Raw genomic sequence first — 23,699 nt, 5'->3', positions numbered from 1 at the left:
ACAAGCCTCCCACCCCACTCACACTCACCCAGGGGGAGAAGATGTCAGCCACTCCACTCAGGTCTCCCACCCTGCAGGGGCAGCGCATGAAGAAGGATGAGTCCTTCCTGGGCAAGCTGGGGGGCACCCTGGTCAGGAAGAAGAAAGCCAGAGAAGGTGAGAGAGGGGGGGCATCATGACAAATCAGTGCAGGAGGGAAGGGGTTAAGGGGTACAGGTCTTCATGCTAAGGTTAGATAGGGCAAGGTCAGAGGGCAACAGGATAACGGAAAAGTGCTTGTGTGTATAGGGGGGTTATCTAATGGGATCAGGTGGGAATGGGTTACATTGATTGGAAAAGAATGGGTTAAAGGCACTGACTAATGTGCTACCAGGCAGGAATGGGTTAAAGGGGGGGCGATGAGTGCGACCGGACAGGAGTAGGTTAAAGGCACCAGTGTGTTACTGGACGGGGAAGGGTTAGAGGGACTGATGGGTGGGACTTGATAGCAAGGGGTTAAAGTGACTGATTAGTTTGTTGGGACTAAACGGGGATGACTGACTAGTGAGGGACTGGACTGGAATCGATTAAAGGGACTGACTAGTGTGTTGTGAATGGATTTGAGGGATTGACCGATGTGTTGTGGGCAGGAATGGATTGAAGGGGTTGAATAGTGTAGGACTGTTCAGGAATGGGTTAAAGGAACTGATGTGTTGTGGACCAGGATGGGTTCAATAGTGTGGGACTGGACGGGAATGGGTTAAAGGGACTGATAAGTGTGGGACTGGACGGGAATGGGTTAAAGGGACTGATCTGTGTTTTGTGGACAAGGATGGGTTAAAGGGACTGACGAATGTGTTATGAACCGGAATGGATTAAAGGGACTGACCAGGGTGGGATTGGATAAGAATTGTTTGTTTCCTTGCTGGCGAGCACAGGAATGGGTTGTGCTGACAGGCAGGAATGGGTTAAAGGGACTGATTTATGGGGTTAGTCAGGAAGGAATGGCTTGAGCAATGCTTTATAGGTATTCACAGTACAGACCCCCTGGAGTGATTTATGGGGCAGTCAGGATAGGGTTAACCTCGCACACATGTGACGGAGTTTTATATATCTGGCCGTGACTCCTATAATTTGTCGTCTCCAAGGGCACTCGAGGTGCTAAACTACAACTCCCATCGTGCCTGGACAGCCAGAGCTTTAGCCGGAGGGCTGCGAGTTTGAAGTCAGTGATCTGGTGGATAGACGTGACTATGAAAATCGTGAAATCTTCGAGATCTATCCGCTTCTGGGAAAAACTGGTGACAACACCAATATGGCTCCCACCGGTTTTCCCAGAACCCCCTGCTCCCCTAAGAACCGGGAAAAACCCTTCGGAAAGCGAGCACAGGGCAGAAGAACACCGGGGGCTGTGGGGAGGTAATGTATACAGTTTTTTTTTTTTTTTTACTTAATCGTTGGCCGCGCGTTACTATTACACATTACAATGCTCGGTCGGCGACCAATGATTTTAGGTCAGGACCAAAAGGCATGATAAGCCGATAATCGTCGACTGATTGTTGTCTCTATTACACGGAGCAATGATCGGCTGATTCGGCCTGATTATCACCCTGTGTAATAGGGCCCTTTTGGTCTTGACCGCTGCTTGCGCATTAATAGTGATTCACGACTGACGATTGTGTAGAAAAAAAATACCTTTACCTCTTCATGCTCCCCTCTGGCTTCAGGGTGGGTCCGATTATCGCGTTATGTATTAGGGTACAAACACACACACCGTATATGCAGCAGATACGCAGCAGATCTGCAGCAGATTTGATAGTGAAGACTTGATGCTGTGTTCAGTTATTTTGATCTAATCTGCTGCGTATCGCAGCAGTAAATACGCTGCGTATACGGTACTGTGTTTTTGCAATCGTTTTTTTTATTCGTTTTTTAAAAAAAAAAAAAAACGGATTGCAAAAACGGATGCAGTTGTGTGCATCCGTTTTGATCCGTTTTTCCATTGACTTCCATTATAAAAAAAACGGATCAAAACGGATCCGTTTTTTTTTGACAGACACAAAAACGTTGCAGACACTATTTTTTTTTGTCCGTTAAAAAAAACGCAGTGTGAACCCAGTCTAAGGGCTCTAAGGGCCCTATTCCGCCGCACGATTATCGTTCAGATTATCGTTAAATCGTTCGAATCTAAACGATAATCATTCGGTTGAAATGCAGTTAACGATTAACGACCGAACGAGAAATCGTTGATCGCTTTATAAGACCTGGACCTATTTTTATTGTTGCTCGTTTGCAAAACGTTCGCAAATCGTTCGCATTGAATAAGACGTCGTTCGGTCGTTCGCAGTAGATACCAACGCAATAGCGAATAAATAGCGAAGAAAAAACGATCACAAATACGATCATAAGTAACGACTATCGTTCCATGGAATTGAGTGAACGTTTTCAGGACTTTCTCAATAGCGTTCGTTTGAAATCGTTAACGATTATGCGAACGATGATCGTCCGGTGGAATAGGGCCCTAAGACCATACCAACCAACCAATCAATCACAGAGCAGCTTTCATTTTTGAAACTAAACCTTAATTGGTTGCTATGGGCAACAAGGCCTGTTTTCCTGATGAACTCCACTCTGGCCTGTGGTCTGTTACCATGGAGACGCATAAGGCTGTGTTGGAGCTGTGGAAACAAGACAACATTACTTTTTTTTTTAATAAAGGGGAGATTTATCAAACTGATGTAAAGTAGAATTGTCTCAGTTGCCCCTAGCAACCAATCAGATTCCACTTTTCATTCATCACAGATTATTTGGAAAATAAAAGGTGGAATCTGATTGGTTGCTAGGGGCAACTGAGACAATTCAACTTTACACCAACTTACACAACTTTACGCTCATCTCTAGACATATGTAAAAAAACATACAAATATATATAAAAAAATATATATTAAAAAAAGGTGGACAAACCCCTTTAAAAAAAATTCAGAAAGTTTAAAACAGGCCAAAAAGTCATTGGTGTCGACCGACATGATGGCTCCAACCACTGTGTACTAACATGGCGATAAAACCTAGTCCAGCCCCATGGGATACGGTGTGATATGTTTGTATGGTGGTGACACCAGGGTGTCGGTGTTTGTACAGGGTGGCGGCACAGTAAGGGTTACTGGCTGCCAGTGACAGCTTCTGTGTGAGGAATGTGCATCCTGGGGGCAGGGAGGGGCAGCCTATAAACTCTCACACATACAGAGCTGTACACTGCGGAGGGTTTGGGCCTTTATGTACACGGCCATATTACACATCAGTGCGGGACGGACGCGGAATAGGTCTCCCGATAGGCCTGTACAATGTTTCCTCTGTATACTGTAGCACCATATGGTGGCACATAGGGCTGAGCATTCATGTGTGCTGGGGAGGAGATGGCTGACAGACACCATATATATGGCTGCTATAAGGCCTCTCTTTACATAGGCCAATTATCGGTCGATAATCGAGTGTTGTCACCTACAAGTAAACAAACCAAAGACCGCAGTCGCCCAATGGGCCATAAAATGTCACCTTTCACAATAGCTGAGGCCACAGCTTACTTCCAACCCCTCCTTCCTACACAATAACCCCCAATACAGGGTACAGAGCATGCCCACAACACTCTCCCATTGAAGTGAATTAGCTGCAGACTACACTTTTCACAGAGGAACACACAATAGCTCACATCTCAGCTTCACCCGCATTGCATGATGACCTCTATAAAGGTGACTAAGCACGCCCATTTGTAAAAGGGACAGGCCTTGGCAGGACACATATACTGTCCTATAGAGGCACTTGTATAACTTATCATTCTTTAGGTGTACCGCCCCTTTAAATTGGTCAGCCATTTCCCGCAGTTTAGCCTGTTCTAGTGAAAGCCGCTATCTGCAGGAAACAGTATGGGCACATTGCTTTGTCACTTGGGTTGGGGTGATAGTATAGAAATACTGGAGAAGTTTCCACCATAACTCGGTGGTCCGCCCTTACGGTCACGTCGGTTGAATCGTCTCCAGAAAAAAGTAAGATGTCTTTCCAATGGGGAGCAGCACAGAGTATTTAAGGAGAGGAGCGTGTCGATCTTGAGGGAGGCTGAGTGACCTGTACATTCATGCACATATAACGTGAAGTGGGGAATAGGACACTTAGGCTTATTGTCTGAGGATAAGATGACTCACAGCAGCACAGAGTATTTAAGGAGAGTGTTCACCGTGTGGGACGCTGCGTGACCTGTCCACTCATGCAGTGTGAATGTGGGTAATGTTATGTGAGGAATGGGGCTTATTGTCTGAGAATAAGATGGTCCACAGCAGCACAGAGGATGTCAGGAGAAGGCTGTTACTCCGCATTCATCTCAGAGTTGTAAGGTGTCCTATGCGGGAGGCGGTGATATGTAATTGGAGAGGATAAGACATTGATATTGCAGTGTCACAGCAGCACAGAGAATTTCAGGAGAGGGCTGTGTTGATCGTGAAGCCTTAGGGCCCTATTCCACTGGACGATTATCGTTCAGATTATCGTTAAATCGTTCGAATCTAAACGATAATCGTTCAGTTGAAATGCAGTTAACGATTAACGACCGAACGAAAAATCGTTGATCGCTTTATAAGACCTGGACCTATTTTTATCCTTGCTCGTTCACAAATCGTTTGCATTGAATAAGATGTTGTTCGGTCGTTCGCAGTAGATACGAACGCAATTGCGAAGAAATCGCAAATACGATCATAAGTAACGATTATCGTTCCATGGAAATGAGTGAACGTTTTCAGGTCTTTCGCAATAGCAGTCGTTTGAGATCGTTAATCGTTAACGATTATGCGAACAATAATCGCCCGGTGGAATAGGGCCCTTATGGTGCGTTTACACAGGCAGATTTATCTGACAGATTTTGGAAGCCAAAGCCAGGAATGGATTTGAAAAGAGGAGAAGTCTCAGTCTTTCCTTTATGACCCATTCCCTGTTTATGGTCTGCTCCTGGCTTTGGCTTCAAAAATCTGTCAGATAAATCTGCCTGTGTAAACGCACCATTATGGTGGTCACTCATGATGGTTATGTAATAAGAGGAAATTGGCATAAGCTAGGCAATAACACATTGGTAGTAGAAGAAGCATTGACAGATCTCTATGTGACTAGGAGAAAGGAGCTTGAGGGCAGAGAGTAAAAGAATCTCGCAGCAGCACAGAGTATTTCAGGAAATGGCAGCAGTTCGGCTAGATGAGTGTGTGGTATGGCAGAGGTGCCCTCCGCAGCTGCTGAGATGCATTGTGGGTAGCAGCAGACGCCCATCCTTGCTTGGCTTTCTTTATAGTCATCATATGTGAGTCACGTGGAGGCTCATAAACCTCCACAGGGTGTGACCTCCCGCTTTGTGGTTACTAATATTCCTCCGAAATTTCACTGAACATCCTCATAAAGCCGAGAGGTGCCCTTATGTATCGTGTGTAGTGTCATCTATTGCTTTCTGTTATCAGCCTTTTCAACTGGCTAGAATAGTCTTCTGCCATTCTCGTCTTAGTACGCCTCTCGTGAGGAGGCACAGAAAGCTTGATGGTTTCTCTCCCTATCGCATTAAGGGGCACAATACGCTGGGTGGTTACAGTCTCAATCTTGTTTCTACCCAACTCTCAACGAATGTATATAGCGGTCTCTTATCCGGGACCCCTGAGTGTGCTATACCGCTAGTTCCCTGAGGGTCAATATGAACACTGCAAACACACAGGTACCCTCTTAAAGGTACATACACATACAGGGGTTATCCAGTACTTATCAGCTGCGGTATGTCCTGCAGGAAGTGGTGTATTCTTTCCAGTCTCACACAGTACTCTCTGCCCAAAACAGGAGAGGTTTTCTATGAGGATTTGTTACTGCTGTGGACGGTTCCTTACATGGACAGAGGTGGCAGCAGAGAGCACTGTGTCAGACTGAAAAAAATACACCACTTCCTGCAGGACATACAGCAGCTGATAAGTACTGGAATACTTGAGATTTTTAAATAGAATTAAATTACAAATCTATATAACTTTCTGACACCAGTGGATTTAAAAGAAAAAGATTTTCACTGAAGTACCCCTTTAAGTCAGTATTGTAATACGGCACCGTGGCCATCTGTATATTTTCCTTAAGCAAACACACAGGAAAAGTAGCAGACATTCTCTTAAAGGTACATACATGCATTTAAAGGGGTACTCCAGCAAAAAAATAAAAATTAAAAATTCAAATCAACGTGTGCTAGAGATAAAGAATAAAATGGTGAAAAAAGAAAATCTATAATTAAGACACAAAGACACAGGACAATGAAGCTCTGTTTAAAAAATCTCCAGTCTTTTAGTACTTATCAGCTGCAGTATGTCCTGCAGGAAGTGGTGTATTCTTTCCAGTCTGACACAGTGCTCTCTGCTGCCACCTCTGTCCATGTCAGGAACTGTCCAGTGCAGGAGAGGTTTTCTATGGGGATTTGCTGCTGCTCTGGACAGTTCCTGAAATGGACAGAGGTGGCAGCAGAGAGCACTGTGTCAGACTGGAAAGAATACACCACTTCCTGCAGGATAGGTCCTAATAATAAATGGAGTACCCCTTTAATGTGTATGTTGTCAAAGGGATGGTCATTTGCGGTTTCAACCCCCTTACACTTCTATGTCTGTATACAGTGACAACTTAAAAAGACGCACAAGTATGGGGTATGTAAACACTGCAAACACACAAGAGCGTCAAACCTCCTCTTAAAGGTACATACACACATTATCTTCTAGGAAGGCAGTGAGGGTAGTTATTAGCTGTGGTCCCATGTACCTTCCTATAAAATTGATGCCATGCCTGTAAAGAACAATCTGGACAAACCTGTTCACTTTAAGGCAGGGATGGGGAACCTTCGGCCCTCCAGCGGTTGCAAAACTACAACTCCCATCATGCCTGGACAGCCTTCGGCTGTCCAGGCATGATGGGAGTTGTAGTTTTGCAACCGCTGGAGGGCCGAAGGTTCCCCATCCCAAGGGGTCATTAAGCCCCCTTTACTTACCAGTCCCAGCATGGCGTCTTACTGTTTACATAGAGGAGCTTGTGGGCACAGAGCACAGCCTCCCCATCCTGCGCTGATTATACTGCATAGCAGCTGGCACCGCTCCTGGCACTGTGTCGTCTGCACCTCCCTGCAGCCCTGTGTACTCCACCACAGCCGCTCCAGCTCCATAATACCTCCTGCCATTGGACGGCCCCCCCCCCCCCCCCCCCCGACTCCTCTTTTACTGCCAGGATCCCAGCTGTCCAGACCCCTCCAACCTGCCCGGCTCCTGTCAAGGCGTCCTCGTCACCCGGTCAGAAATAACCCGGCTCTACGCCCCTTCTATTCCTCCTTCTTCTTCTGTCCCCAAATCTGGGACCACCATGTCCGGACTCCTGTGCAGGAAACGCAAGAAGGAGACCCCCAGCGGGGCTGCGGAGACAGGTTTGGAGGATTGGGGTGGGGGTAAGGGGGATTAGGAGCTGCTGTAATGTTGGTGCCACCCTGGGGGTGTCTATATCTATATACCATATGGTGTGATACAGTATACAGATGGGCACAGTGGGCTATGGGGCCGTGTCACAACACTGACTTAAAGAGGTACTCCGGCGAAAATCTTTTTCTTTCAAATCAACTGGTGTTAGAAAAGTTATTTAGATTTGTAATTTACTTCTATTTAAAAATCTCCAGTCTTCCCGTACTTATCAGCTGCTGTGTGTCCTGTAATCTTTTCAGCCTGACGCAGTGCTCTCTGCTGCCACCTCTGTTCAGAGCAGCAGCAAATCCCCATAGAAAACCTCTCCTGCTCTGGACACTTTCTGACAAGGACAGAGGTGGCAGCAGAGAGCACTGTGTCAGACTGGAAAGAATACACCACTTCCTGCAGGACAAACAGCAGCTGATAAGTACTGGAAGATTGGAATTTTTTAAATAGAAGTAAATTACAAATCTCTTTACGTTTCTGACACCAGTTGAATTTAAAAGATTTAAAGGGGATTTTTTTTTTTTTTTTTGCTGCGTCTCGTCACAGTCCCTAAATAGATCAAATGTGTATGGATGGGTGTACATCTTTGTTATTTCCCTTTAAATTTAATGGTTTATGTTTGTACCCACAGTGAGTGATCTCCAGGATGAAGGCAGAAACGCCATCAACGCCCCCATGTCCCCGAGCACCATCGACATCCACCCGGAGGACACCTTACTCGGTACGGTATACACATATTGGGGCAGATTTATCAAACATGGTGTAAAGTGAAACTGTCTCTGTTGCCCCTAGCAACCAATCAGATTCCACTTTTCATTTTCCAAAGAGTCTGTGAGGAATGAAAGGTGGAATCTGATTGGTTGTTAGGGGCAACTGGGCCTGTTTCACTTTACACCATGTTTAATAAATCTCCCCCATTGAGGCAGTAATTCCACTTCAGCTGTATCAAAACTACAACTCCCAGCATGCCCTGACAGCCGAGGCTGTCAGGGCATGCTGGGAGTTGTAGTTTTGCAAGCCACTGGTAGGGCGACTTCTATATAGAGTCTGCACACAGTTATTGTAATGGTGCTACCTCTAGTGGCAGAATTGGATATTGCATGTTCGAGATTTTTTTTAAACCTAGTCGATCATATTCTTTAAGTAGAAAGAGGTCCTCTGTCTCTGTCGGTGGCACAACCGCCATGTGTGGAAGGGGGTTCATAAAAATTATGGAAAGTTATAGGGGGAGATTTATCAAACATGGTGTAAAGCGAAACTGGCTCAGTTGCCCCTAGCAACCAATCAGATTCCACTTTTCATTCCTCACAGACTATTTGCAAAATGAAAGGAGGAATCTGATTGGTTGCTAGGGGCAACTAAGACAATTCTACTTTACAGCAATTTGATAAATCTCCCTCTTAGACTTTCTATACAAACTTTCTCTTCACCATGGTCAAGGTGGACGCAAGTGGGGTCATAACCTCCCCCGATGACAGAAATGGAGGTCTCTTGTCCACCAAGTGGCTAGATAACAACTCAATTCACTATCTAGAGTTCAGTCGCTATGTCTATATACCATATGGTGTGACAGACGGGCGCCCGTAGACTATGGAACCCCATAGACAATGAAGTCCCGTATACAGACTTCAGGTCTGTGGGGTCTGGCTTATGGCAAACCATGCCGATTTAAAGAGACTTCCTTCATTTACCAGACACAGCGCCATACATTTAATAGTGGCCGTGCCTGGTATTGCAGTTGAGCCGTATCCCCAGTATACGTATGCATCCCTATCTGATATTAGATACAGCAATTTTTTATTTATTTATTTTTTACTTCCCCATTGATATTCGTTACCAATATATTCCATTCCGGAACTAAATGTCTCCATGGTCACTTGATGCGGAAGAATATTTTCCGAAGGTGTTTTATGTTCTTGTCCTCATTTCTCATCATGGCCGAGGCTGCTGCCGTGTCTCTGACCGATTCTCTGTTTTCTGACCGCACAGAGGAGAATGAGGAGCGGACCATGATCGACCCCAACTCTAAGGAAGAAGCAAAGTTTAAGGAACTTATAAAGGTGAGGACTATGTATGTGTATACTGCGAAATATATTTAAAAAAGAGCATCACACCTGTACACAGGTTGTGTCTGGTATGGCATTCTCGTTCTCTTAAAGGGGGTGTCCGGGCTTAGAAAAACATGGCTGCTTTCTTCTCTGCTTAGCTTTGGGGTATTGCAGCTCAGTTCCATTGAAGTTGAATTGTAATACCACACACAACCTCAGGACAGGAGTGGCGCTGTTTTAGAAACATGGGCACTTTCTTGTAGAAACAGCGAGTTATATAAAATAAGCTCATCAGAGTACTAAGGGCTCCTACAGAAATGTTTAGTGTGTGTTTCGGATTGGCTAATCCCATATAATTGGCTGTCAAAAAAAAAGTTTTTTAGATTTGTAATTTACTTCTATTTTAAAATCTCCAGTCTTTCAGTACTTATCAGCTTCTGTATGTCCTGCAGGAAGTGGTGTATTCTTTCCAGTCTGACGCAGTGCTCTCTGCTGCCACCTCTGTCCATATCAGGAACAGCAGGAGAGGTTTTCTATGGGGATTTGCTACTGCTCTGGACAGTTCCTGTCATGGACAGAGGTGGCAGCAGAGAGTGCTGTGTCAGGCTGGAGAGAATACATCACTTCCTGCAGGACATACAGCAGCTGATAAGTACTGGAAGACTGGACGTTTTAAAATAGAAGTAAATTACAAACCTTATAACTTTCTGACACCAGTTTATTTGAAAGAATTTTTTCCCAGAGTACCCCTTTAAGATCGTTTTATAATTCAGTCCATGGCCATGAAAAGTGACAACCACAATTCTGATCCTCCACGTTTCAAATCCGTTCCTGGCTTTGGATCACAACCAATCAGTTGTGATCACCTCTTTCCTTTTTGTAATCTGTGCCCTTCACCTGTAACCTCCCTCTGTCTCCGCAGGTCCTCATAGACTGGATTAATGAAGTCCTTGTGGAGGAGCGGATAATCGTGAAGAACCTGGAGGAAGATTTTTACGACGGACAAGTCTTGCAGAAGCTTCTAGGTGACTAAAATTGTGAACTTGCTGTAATGACAGTAAAGCAAGGCTGTGTGTTTGCTTTATGGCAGCTGCAATGATGAATGGACAGGAAAGTGTCCATAGACTTATACAGGCCCCAGATATTTACAGAATATTCAGCTACCAGGAACCCCAGACATATGTGATAATACTGTGCAGCAATCTTTCTGCAGTGCCCCCACAGGAAAAAAGCAACCAATCAGATTCCGCCTTTCATTCCTCGCAGACTTTTTGGAAAATGAAAGGTGGAATCTGATTGGTTGCTAGGGGCAACTGAGCCAGTTTCACTTTACACCATGTTTGATGAATCTCCCCCATTGTCTGTAAACAAGGGTGGAGCTGTTTTTTTCGGGAAAAGAATACAATTTTTTGTCCTATTTTTGTTGCAGAGAAGCTGGCTGACCGAAAACTGAACGTGGCGGAGGTGACGCAGTCTGAGATTGGACAGAAACAGAAGCTGCAGACCATCCTGGACGACGTACAGGAATTTCTCAGGCCGCAGGGGTGGACGATACGGTGGAACGTTGATTGTGAGTAGATCACTTGGCGGCCATTATATATTGTCGTATTTTATTATATTCTATGTTCTACCGCCATCTACAAATTAGATTAAAGGGGTATTCCACTCAGACATAACTTTTGATATGTTGCTGCCCTTGGTAAGACTAACAATTCATTTCATACTTATTATCTATTCAGTCTCCTTCCCCCAGTTCTGAGCTGTTGCTTTCTGCTAAAGAAACAAAAATCTCTGTGTGAGCTTTTCTCTCTGTCTCCCCCTCCTCCCCCCTCCTTTCTGAGACAGCTGATGTAAACAAGTGCTCCCAGCATTACAAAGAAGCTACAATGTTGCAGATAAAGCCTGCTAGGTACTTGTTGACATCAGCCGTCTCAGAAGGGAAGGGGGAGACAGAGAGAAAAGCTCACACACAGATTTTTGTGTCTTCAGCAGAAAGCAGCAGCTCAAAACTAAGGGAAGAAGACTGAATAGATAATAACAAGTATGGAAGGAATTGTTCATCTCACCATGGGCAGCAACATATCAAAAGTATGTTTGAGCTGACTATTCCTTTAAATAACGCCTAGAAATAAGTGTCCTCCTGTTATTAGAAAATACAGTGGTTAATTTTCCATCTTTGACCAATCAATAACCAAGGGGTGGGGCTTATGTAAGGGGGTGGAGTTTTTAGGTCTTCTATTACCAGCAAAACAGTGGGGGAGGGCTCCTGCTGCAGCCAGTTGCCTTACAGCAATACCAAGTCTATAAGAAGGAAGAGGAAAATGGCAGAATTTCAGTACACATATAAAATACATATTATATAGGACAGGATAACAGAAGAAAAGGAGATTATCTAGGATTAGAAAAACAAAACAGCGCCACCCCTGTCCACTGGTTATGTGTGGTATTACAACTCAACTCCATTCACTTTAGCTGCAATACCGCACACAACCTGAAAAAAAGGTGTGGCGCTATTTCTGGGAGAAAGCAGTTATGTTACTTAAACTTGGATATCCCTTCAGCGTATTTTATTCTGTCTGCCTTGTAACTTGTAATATAATATCCTAAAACCCAAGTTCCAAAATAACCCATTCTTCACTCTGTTTGCAGCAATTCACGGAAAGAACCTGGTTGCCATTCTGCACCTTCTAGTAGCGCTGGCCATGCATTTCCGAGCTCCCATTCGACTTCCTGAGCATGTATCTGTGCAGGTGGTGGTCGTGAAGGTAAGATAGACCAACGTGTATGTAATCTACGATCATTTTTAAGCTAATTTTCCCTCATTCACTTCAAGGGTTAAAGGGTTTTTCCATTCATTCCATACTTGTTAATATCTATTCAGTCTCCTTCCTCCAGTTCTGAGCTGCTGATTTCTGCTGAAAACACAAAAATCTGTGTGTGAGCTTTTCTCTCCGTCTCCCTCTCCCCCCTGAGATGGCTAATGTAAGCAAATCCCTGGCAGCCTTTATCTGCAACATTGTAGCTTCTTTATAATGCTAAGGGGGTTATTTTGAGGGCAGGTTGCTGATGAACTCTTCTTGATTAACCCTACCAGCATTACAAAGAAGCTACAATTTTGCAGATAAAGCCAGTGAGCTGTCTCAAAAGGGAGGGGGGAGACAGAGAGAAAAGCTCACACACAGATTTTTGTGTCTTCAGCAGAAAGCAGCAGCTCAGAACTGGGAGAAGGAGACTGGATAGTTAACAACAAGTATGGAAGGAAGGGAAGGGAGAGTCTTCCAGGGTTATCTCAGTCTATGGACTATACCCAATATGTCATCTTTCTTAAAGGGGTATTCCACTCAAACATAACTTTTGATATGTTGCTGCCCATGCTGAGACTAAGAATTCCTTCCATACTTGTTATTATATATCCAGTCTCCTTCCCCCAGTTCTGAGCTGCTGCTTTCTGCTGAAGACACAAAAATCTGTGTGTGAGCCTCTTTGTCTGTCATCCACCTCCCCCTTCCCTTGTCCCTGGCTGGCATTATCTGCAACATTGTAGCTTCTTTGTTATGCTGGGAGGATTAATCACAGTGAGTTCATCAGCAACTTGGCCTCAGAATAACCCTCCCACCATTATAAAGTAGCAACAGTGTTGCAGATACAGCCTGCCAGGGACTTGTTTACATAAGTAGAAAGCAGTAGCTCAGAACTGGGAGAAGGAGACTGAATAGATAATAACAAGTATGGAAGGAATTGTTAGTCTCACCATAGGCAGCAACATATCAGAAGTTATATTTGAGTGGAATACCCCTTTAAATTCATTTTTTTTTGTGTCCATGTATAAAAATGTACATGAGCAATGTTCACAAATGACCACTAGGTGTCAGCAGAGGCCAACGGGAAAACATCAGCTGTAGGATTCTCTCTGGAATCCAAGTCCCGGGCTCGGTCGCTGCGCACGTTCGATCAGTCGGCCAATAGTTCCCGCAGTTAAATTGCTTTTTAAAATTGGTTTTCAATTGGAAATGCCTTGTGGTTTCTGGATCTCAATTGTTTTCTCGCTGGTCCTAGTCTATTCAGATTCATGACTTTCCTGAGGGGACCTTAAAAGTAAATGAAAATCTTGGAGTAAGATCTTCTCCCCGTTTGGCGCTGAAGTCATTTATACGGGAAAGAAAAAAAAAACAACGGTGAAAACTCAATGTTACAGAAAGGCTCGGGGGATAGGGAGAGCAGCTGTGGCCTGGAAAAGCATATCAAACAGCTCCTCGTGTCTCAGCTTCCTAGGGTGTTGGGGTTAGCGGGATAGATTTGTAATTTACTTCTATTTAAAAATATACAGTCTTCCAGTACTTACCAGCAGCTGCATGTCCTGCAGGAATTGGTGTATTCTGACACAGTGCTCTCTGCTGCCACCTCTGTCCATGTCAGGGACTGTCAAGAGCAGGAGCAAAACCCCATAGAAAACCTCTCCTGCTCTGGACAGTTCCTGACATGGACAGAGGTGGCAGCATTGAGCACTGTGTTCGACTGGAAAGAATACACCACATTTTTTTTTTCACTGAAATCTCTTTGTGGTTGTAGGATCTCTCAAAACTTCTTTCCCTTGTGTTTCAGAAGCGAGAAGGCCTCCTGCAGACGAACCATGTGACCGAGGAGCTAACGACCACCACAGAGTGAGCACCAATGTCTTATATGTTCATATATATATATATATATATATATATATATATATATATATATATATATATATATATATATATATATATATATATATAATATATCTCTTCTGCAGCCCCTATAGCTGTGTCCCTGCTTATAGTAATACACATGTCCACTCACTAAGCTATTCCTATATCTTAGCAACTTACAGCTCGGCTCCATTGACGTGAATGGGATTGAGCTGCCATCCTGCCTGTACAGTGTATTCTGACTCCCACGCTCTTCCTCTCATGTATTTGTCCCGCAGAGTCTTTACATACAACTAATAATACGGGCCTTGCCGTGACTGACAGCCTGAAAATTGTGGCCTGATATGAGACAGTGGGAGCAGTGAGACATGACTTAAATATAATTGCTTTTTAACTAATCTCCAGTCAGCCGAGGCTCGGTAATGATGAGCGGTGATCCGGAGGTGGGAGCTGGATCATGACATCCACAGGTTGCTGCTGCTGGCGGCCGCTCCTAATACAGAGACTTTGCCTTCTGCCCAGAGCTTCGGAGCTGAGCCCCTTGTTTACCGCTGTCACTATTAATGGGGTCCGGTCACGCTGAGATGGCCAATCTTGTGTGTTCATCACCCCCAGAAGGATGATGTCACACACACCTGATGGATCCAGAGCCGAGAACACAGCCCTACTATTTTTGAAAAAAAAAAAAAAAATAATTATATATATCTATATCCAAACTACAGTATATCCAAATGTTTCTTAAAAATACTAATATAAAAGAATAAACTTTTTTTTTAATTAAATTTATTTAAAATCATGCTCCACCCTCAGAGCCTTGGGGAGCTAAGCAAGGGTGGACACAGCCAAAAAGGGAAGAAATTGTTCATTATTTTAAATTAATAGTTGGTTTATATATATATATATAAACAAATAATAAAATATTCAATTGATTTAAAAAGTACATGCTCTGCTCTGTTGGCTAAGCTGCACCCTAAGAGCCTCGGGGAGCTTGGTAAAAAATTGAATATAAAATGATAAACTTATTATAAACTTTTTTTAAATTCCATTCATTTAAAATGTTTAAGCTGCACCCTCAGAGCCTTAGGGAGTTTAGCAGGGGTGGGCACAGCACATAGGCAAAATGGGGAAGAAATTGTTCAGTATTTTTAAATGAATACTTTAAAAAAATTCTAATATAAAATTATAAACTAATAAAAATAAAATAATTGATTTAAAAAGTTAAGGCTCTGTCCCGTTGGCTAAGCTACAACCTCAAAGCCTTGGGGAGCTTGGTAAAATACAAATATAAAATGATAAACGAATATTAAACTTTTTTCATGTAATTAATTTAAAATGTACAAACTTCACCCCCATGGCTAAATTTCACCCTAAGAGCCTTGGGGAGCTTAGCAGAGGTGGGCAGAGCACATGTGCAAAATAAGGAAGTAATTCAGTATTTAAAATATTTTTATAAACTACTAATATAAAATTATGTAAACCTAAGAACTGTTTTGTTTTTTATTTAAAAGGTATTAGCCAAAAAAAACCTTAGCCAAGGTGCACCCTTGGAGCCTTGGGGAGCTTGGAAGGGGTGAGCACAGCACATGTGTAATATAGGAGCCCAGTAGGTAGTAAGGGAGTCTTTTGTTGCTTTAGATTGGATATCTGCCACCTACACACTATATCACATGTTGGCTAAGCTAATGAAATATATAACATAAGGTGGTGCTAAATGCCACTATTGGAAAAATAGGGGTCATATATTAATTCTAACAATTTTTTTATGCTCCACCCCTGTACTGTTACATCTGGCACTTAAGTATTCCTTTAAATAGGGGTTATACAGAATTTGATAGACATTGCTGCTGTCTCTAAAAAAAATAGTGTCACCCCTGTCCCCAGGTAGTGTGTGGTATTACAACTCTGCCCCAGTCACTTCATTAGAACTAAAAACTGGATAAAAACAGCTATTTTCAAATTGGGGTTTTCTAGAACCTAGTACAGGCCATTGCTTATAGATCGGTGGGGGTCGCACAGGAGGCATCAGCGCCGTATATTTTATAGTGGCTGTGCCTGGTATTGCAGCTTGGTCCTGTTCACTTCAATGGGGCTGAGCTGCAGCAAGTTTAATGATATTCATATTATTGTTACCATTTTATTAATTTCCTTTATTTTTTTTCTTCTTTATAGAATGATGATGGGAAAATTTGGTGAGTAAAAATTTTTATTTTTAAGCGTTTTCTTTTTTTTTATTATTATTTTTTTTTTATTTGCACTTTGCAAAGGGATCGCCAGTCTGTGACTTTTGGAAACTACTTCCCTTTCATGTCACGGCATGCTGGGATTTGTAGTTTTCTACCAGTTTTAGCAGATTGAGATGAGTGAGGTCGATCATATACTGGAGACGGAGGGAACTATAGCACAACATGGGATGTTCTTATCATCCATTGTTGGCATCTAGTATAATGTATATAGAGACAATAGGGGAGATTTATCAAACATGGTGTAAAGTGAAACTGGCTCAGTTGCCCCTAGCAACCAATCAGATTCCCCTTTTCATTCCTCACAGACTCTTTGGAAAATGAAAGGTGGAATCTGATTGGTTGCTAGGGGCAACTGAGCCAGTCTCACTTTACAACATGCTTGATAAATCTCCCCCTATATACGTGAATGTTGGTCCTGTCTCCTTTCAGAGCGCGATGCGTTTGACACCCTCTTTGACCACGCTCCGGATAAGCTGAGTGTTGTTAAGAAGGTGAGTGCTTTCTCATCCTGCCATCCGTACTGCTCTGTTTCCTCTGATGATGTAATGGCCGCTCTCATGATGTCATCATTTTATTTGCAGTCCCTCATCACGTTTGTGAATAAGCATCTGAATAAGCTGAACCTGGAGGTCACAGAGCTGGAGACTCAGGTAAGGTGTAAACTCTAAAGTGCCTTACTACTTCCCTATTTTGCATAATAAAAAAAAATAAAAATAAATCAGTGCCACATTTGTTCACAGGCTGTATGTGGTATTGCAGCTGAAGTTCATTGATTTAAGGGGGAACTCCAGTGAAAATGTTTTTCTTTCAAATCAACTGGTGTTAGAAAGTTACATAGATTTGTAATTTACTTCTATTTAAAAATCTCCAGTCTTCCAGTACTTATCAGCTGCTGTATGTCCTGCAGGAAGTGGTGTATTTTTTTTCCAGTCTGATACAGTGCTCTCTGCTGCCACCTCTGTCCATGTCAGGAATTGTTCAGAGTAGTAGCAAATTCACATAAAAAACCTTTCCTCTGGACAGTTCCTGACATGGACAGAGGTGGCAGCAGAGAGCGCTGGGTCAGACTGGAAAGAGAATACACCACTTCCTGCAGGACATACAGCAGCTAATAAGTACTGGAAGACTTGAGATTTTAAAATTCAGACCCCATTTCATACCCCATTATGGAATTCTGACTTCATAAAGGAGGAGGCTGGGTCTCTTTAATCAGAGTAGAGAGCTGTTACAAAGAGTGTCTCTTCCTCTGGAGGACCTATCCTGTCCTGCATTGCACAGACAACCCATTGATTCAAAAGGGCACTGTGTAATGCTTCATTTTACCTGTGGTGGCGCTGCAGGGAAGCTAAATGTCTTACAGACTTATCACTGGGGGGAGGGAGCAGGAGATGTCACTTTTTGATCTGCATAACAACTACAAACCCTTTAAGCTGACCATAGACATAGGAATTTTTAGTTTAAAGGGGTACTCCGGGCTAGGGGTATTTTTTGTGTATGGCCAGGGAGGGGCTGGATATAGACGCTGACGGTCATTTACCTCCCCGGTTCCATCGCCGGGTCCCGGATCGGCCATACACGATAAATACCCCTAGCCTGGATTACCCCTCATGGTGAGCCCTTAAAGGGGTCATCCAGGTGTAGAATATCATAGCTGCTTTCTTCTAAAAAACAGCGCCACACCTGTCCATGGCAGTATCCGGTATTGCAGCTCAGCCCCATTCCCTTGTTGATACTTTGAACTGTAAAGTTGCTCAACTCTTTCCTGTCCTTGTGTCCCCAGTTTGCAGATGGAGTTTACCTTGTCCTCCTTATGGGACTTCTGGAGAACTACTTTGTCCCACTACACAACTTCTTTCTGACCCCAGAAGGGTTTGATCAGAAGGTAAGCGGTAAAAAGAAGTAACTGTATAGCTTGGTGTCACTTTGCTGTTGAGGTATATTGTCTATTATAGCATTAACCATTCAGCTAGACTTTTTGGAAACTGTCTGCACGTTGGGATAATCCCTTTAAGTGGTCATATTTTACCTGCCTATAGTCAATACTAGGGGTTTATAAAGCTCCAATAACCATATTAAATCAGCTTGCAGAAAGCTAAACATTTACTTTTAATAGGGAGGAAGAAGGGAACCTACTGCCTATACACCTAAGGTGTGCTCCTGCTTTAGTAGATTGGTTTAGGGTAGGATAAAAGTGCCAACACCTATGGATATTGGGAGTACCTTGTGCACAGCCAACCTGCAGCCAGTACTAGGTGGGGAGCTCCCTGCACATGGATTGATACAGCTTCCACAATCATAATAAATCAGCTTGCAGAAAGATAAACGTGTTCTTTTAATAGGTGTATGGGCAGTAAGTCCCCCTCTTCCTCCCCAATGTGTGCTCCTGCTTTAGTAGATTGGTTTAGGATAGGAAAAAGTGAAAACACCTATGGTTATTAGGACCCGTGTGCTAGGTGGGGAGCTTCCTGCACAGGGATTAATACAGCTCCCATAACTATAAAAAATCAGCTTGCAGAAAGCTAAACATTTTCTCAGAAAAAAATATATTGGCAGTAGGTCCCCGTCTTCCTCCCCCACATGTACTCCTCCTTAAGTAGATTGGTCTGTGATAGGAAAAAGTGACTGCACTTATGGACATTAGGACCCAGTGGGATCCTTGTGAACAGCTTTCCTACAGCCAGTGCTAGGTGGGGAGCTCCCTGCAAAGAATAAGTATATAGGCAGTAGGTCCCCATCTTCCTCCCCCAGATGTGCTCCGGCTTTAGTAGATTGGACTTGGATAGGAAAAAGTGACTACACTTATGGATATAAGGACCTCTGGAGAGTACCTAGTGAAGAATTAAAGGTAATTTAAGGTTGATTCGTAAAAAATTGCTGATACTTACCTCCGAAACTCTCTCTACCAGAAGGCCAATTTCCTTGACTTCGTATTTGCACATCTTTTGGAAACACTTATAAAAAATGTAAAACAAATTATAAATGTAAATGAAATATTTCCCCCCGTAACCACTGTTTTATGATTACGAATCGGCATCAAACTTTCATAAGTCGGAAGATGACATTTTAATTTGTCAAACCTGACATTCGGCGTGTGACTACCTAATCAGACATCACGGTAAGTGCCGGGCGGCGGGCTGTGTACCGAACGCTGGCAGGAAAATCACATTAATCTCCTTATTACGGTGAACTGTGAAGTGGTGCTTCAGAGTCTTCCATCTTATTTTATATTCCGTTTGGTCTTTGTTTCACGTCCTCTGCTTTCTTCTTCTTCGTGATTTAAAGGGAACTTGGGAAAGTGAAAATACAGTCTGATCTGTCAGCACCATGTTATAAAGCAGGAGGAGCTGAGCAGATTGATGTATAGTTTTGTGGGAAAAGATTTAGTAGAACCTGAAATATATTGATCTAAACCTCTCTTCCTTCCAAGGTCCAGAGGGCGGTCCTAATCAATAAGTGACAGCCTCTGTGTAAGCATGCATAGAGATATAACTGTCAGTTAGTGACTAGGACTGCCCACTTGATTCCTATTGATTGAATTCTGATTTTAGGAACCCAGTGGGTGGTCTTAATTAGTAACACAGTGATATCTGTGTGCACACTTTATTCTCATAAGGACCGCCCACTGGACTCCTAAGCCTAAAAAGAGCAGGGGGTTTGATCAATATATTACAAGTTCTACTGAATATTTTCCCACAAAACTATATATCAATCTGCTCAGCTCATTCTGCTCTATAACATTATGTTAACAGACTGGGCTACATTTTAATGTGACAAATTCCCTTTAAGGGGGTTGTCTGACCATAATTTTTCATAAATTTAAAAGGGCTTCCCTTTAATAATAACAAAAAATTAGTCCTCAACTTTTCTAAAACTTAAAAATAGCAAGTTTGGACCATCTTTTCTTCCATTCACTTGTGATCATGTCAGACTGTATAGCTACACCTGCTGGTGAATTGGTAACGCCCAGTTGCCAATTTATTCCTACATTTCCAGGAGGTTTAACAAAAGATGAGGTGTGTTCTGGGAGGAGAGCATGGTGATGTCTGCAGATAACACTATGGTGAAGGAATCTGCTTTATTTTACTATATACTCTATATACATTAGGATGGGTTCAGACAGGTGTCATTGCCAAACTTTCCGCTTATGGTCTCACATGAGTCACCATATACAAACATCTTTTGTCTCTACGCAGGTCCACAATGTCACGTTTGCCTTTGAATTGATGGAGGACGGAGGTCTGAAGAGGCCAAAAGCAAGGCCGGAAGGTATGGATTTCTAAATAATTATGTATAATAGTATAAATTGGACCTGATTTTAAACTTATCTGGCTTAAGACACTGAGGAGGAACTACCTTTTATGTATCTGTCATTGAGAATTAAAGGGGTACTCCTGCATTTTGTTTTCTTTCAAATCAACTAGTATCAGGAAGTTGTACAAATTTTGTAAATTCTATAATGTAAATTCTATAAAAAAATAAATAAATAATAATCTTAAGTCTTCCAGTACTTATCAGCTGCTGTATGTCCTGCAGGAAGTGGTGTATTCTTTCCAGTCTGACACAGTGCTCTCTGCTGCCACCTCTGTCCATGTCAGGAACTGTCCAGAGCAGGAGAGGGTTTTCTATGGGGATTTGCTACTACTCTGGACAGTTCCTGACATGGACAGAGGTGGCAGCAAAGAACACTGTGTCAAACTAGAGAGAATACAGCCCTTTCTGCAGGACATACAGCAGCTGATAAGTACTGAAAGAGAGCTTTTTTTTTTATTTTATTTGACATCGTACCCCTTTTAAGGGATTAATATTTCAGGCATGGCAGCATTAAGTATGTTTTGAGAGGGCTCAGGAGCTGAATCCTCTTCATACCTGGTGAGAGCAGCATATGGATGGTTAGACCTGATTTGCAGTGACTGACTGACACCATGCAATCACCTTTTCAAGGCCTCCATGTACACAATGTAAAATCTACTATTACAGCCTGCTAGAAGTTGTACTAGGCCGTAGTGGTCGAAAGCTGATCTGAGAGTACACTGCAATACAATAATTTTTCAGAGTACTCTATACCCAATTGCAGACATGCTTATACAGACCTCCTAGGGGGACTTGATAAAAGAATTAAGAAAAATTTTTTTTTAAATTTGTTTTACAAGAGATGGTGCCACTAGGTATAACTTGTCCCGCAAAAAACAAGCCCATAGATGGAAAAGGATAAGAGGCTCTCTCAGCGAGATTGGCTTAAAAGGGTTAAGCGTCACATTATCTCATATATAATAAAAGAAACAGCTCCGTACATGCCTTTTGTTTTTGATCCTTAGTAATTTGCCAGATCGGCATGTGATTCCCCCCCTGTCAGTATGCCGTCTATGTCGAGGCTTCATACCCGGGAATAAAGTGACTCTATAGATTGGGGTTATTATTATGATTTTGCACGTTGGCCTGTGGTGGCGAGGATTATACATCAATGTGATAATGGACGTCATTCCTCACAACAAAAGCTCCACAATTCCATTTCCTTCTTCCCCTGAGAGGCGCGGACGCTAAACTCCCAGCCACCTGATTGGCCGGCCCTGTTGTCAGGGTTACATCTATACGTTCTCGGTATAACCTTGACTTTCTGTAAGTTTGTCAACAAATCCCTGTGACATTGGGCCTGGAATTATCTGTCATGGATATGATATAGATGGAATTTATGGATACTGTGCGTGTATGGTTGTGTATATATATGTATATATATATATATAATAATTAATTATTATTATTAATTTTTTTTTTTTTTTTTATATACATGTACTGTTTTTGGAAGAAAACAGCTAGTTTTTTCTAGTCCTGGAGGAGAACCCCTTAAATAGAGGGTATTCTCTATTCTGGATCCTCAGACTGGTTATAAAGAGCGTCTCTCTCTCTGGAGGACCTGTCCTGTCCTGAATGACTCAGATGTGAATGGACACTGTGTAATGCCTAGCTTCCCCTGTGGTGGCGCTGCAGGAAAACTGAGCACTTAGGGTTCTATTACAGTGAGCGATTTTTAATGATTAACGATAAACGATCGCAAAGATTGTTTATCGTTAACCTGAAATCATTCACCATATTACACGGAAAGATAATCGTTATGATAATTCGCCCAATCGATCGTTTAACGATTTTGAAGCAACAATTTGGTTTTTATAACGATCAGCGTTTAGACAAATAAATTGTTAGAAAAATTGTTTGAAAATTTGTTAGAAAAATCGATATTGCGTTTTTAAGATTGCTTAGCCCATCTTTTACATAGGGTGAATCTTTGAAAGACTGTTTACACGAAGCGATCTGCGAATTTTCAGCGAACGATTCAACGATTTTTTGCACGATAATCGTCCCGTGTAATAGGGCCCTTAGTTCACCATAAAACACACATGATTGCTTGTGACCCTGTGATATGATGATTATTATTAAAGGCATGATATGCTATCAAAAGTTTTGAGTGCACTGGGTCTTAGGCACCAACCTACAACTATCATTGGGTCCCTGAGACCCAATACAAGTTATAGGTGAGGGAATCGAGCGGTAGCTTGCTCCACTTCCCATTCAGACACTAAATTTGACTCATTCATTCCACTATAGTCCATTGTATGAGTCAGGATGGGGAGTGAAGCGCACTACCAAGCACTTCACCCCCTTAGGGTCAGTTCACACGAAGTAAAACTGGCGGAATTCTGCCAGCCTCCATGTCATACAGTCTACGAGGGGGCTTGCGCCTCTTCTCTCCATGCGACGTGTCAATTATTCCTAGCGCAGAGAGGTGGCGCGCGAGCCCTCCCATAGACTGCCTGTACGACACGTAGGCTGGTGGGAGAGTTCCGCCGCGGAATTCCGTCAACGTTTTGACATGTCTGCGCCACACTTCAAAACTTTGGATAAGTGACGGTACCACTTTAGGGACGTTTCTAAACTAAACCCCTTTTAACATCTGACTTTTTTCCCCATTTATTTGCAGACATTGTGAACCTGGATTTGAAGTCAACTATGAGAGTGTTATACAACCTGTTTACAAAGTACAAGAACATCGAATGAGACTCCCCCCTTGTATAAATGGGTCACATTTCTTCTATGGATATCACTACCATATTGTCTATCACTAATGTCGGGCCCCGATCCTGAGAATCCCCCAAACTTTTCGTACATAGGGGGAGATTTATCCAACATGATGTAAAGTGAAACTGGCTCTGTTGCCCCTAGCAACCAATCAGATTCCACCTTTCATTCCTCACAGACTCT

The 23,699-nt window shown here is 42.8% G+C and overlaps 1 protein-coding gene across 2 annotated transcripts; it reads left to right on the top strand.

The window, feature by feature from the left end:
• PARVB (parvin beta) lies at positions 1–23,632 on the top strand. 2 transcript variants are annotated; one of them, XM_069968096.1, is made up of 13 exons: positions 1–156; positions 8,110–8,199; positions 9,468–9,538; positions 10,449–10,551; positions 10,956–11,096; positions 12,176–12,291; positions 14,129–14,187; positions 16,372–16,391; positions 16,875–16,936; positions 17,027–17,095; positions 18,226–18,327; positions 20,639–20,711; positions 23,419–23,632. In XM_069968096.1, the coding sequence occupies exons 1-13, from the start codon at positions 42–44 to the stop codon at positions 23,493–23,495; spliced, it is 1,098 nt and encodes a 365-aa protein (XP_069824197.1). In that variant the 5' UTR covers positions 1–41; the 3' UTR covers positions 23,496–23,632. The 2 variants fall into 2 exon arrangements, with proteins under 2 accessions (XP_069824197.1, XP_069824204.1); XM_069968103.1 differs by lacking the exon at positions 1–156 and adding an exon at positions 7,307–7,438.
• The last annotated feature ends 67 nt before the right edge of the window (positions 23,633–23,699 follow it).

Source organism: Dendropsophus ebraccatus, chromosome 1 (genome assembly GCF_027789765.1).
Source record: "Dendropsophus ebraccatus isolate aDenEbr1 chromosome 1, aDenEbr1.pat, whole genome shotgun sequence".
NCBI lineage: Eukaryota > Metazoa > Chordata > Amphibia > Anura > Hylidae > Dendropsophus > Dendropsophus ebraccatus.
Note: the sequence above shows the minus strand (reverse complement) of the source record. Positions and strands in the feature narration are given on the sequence as shown.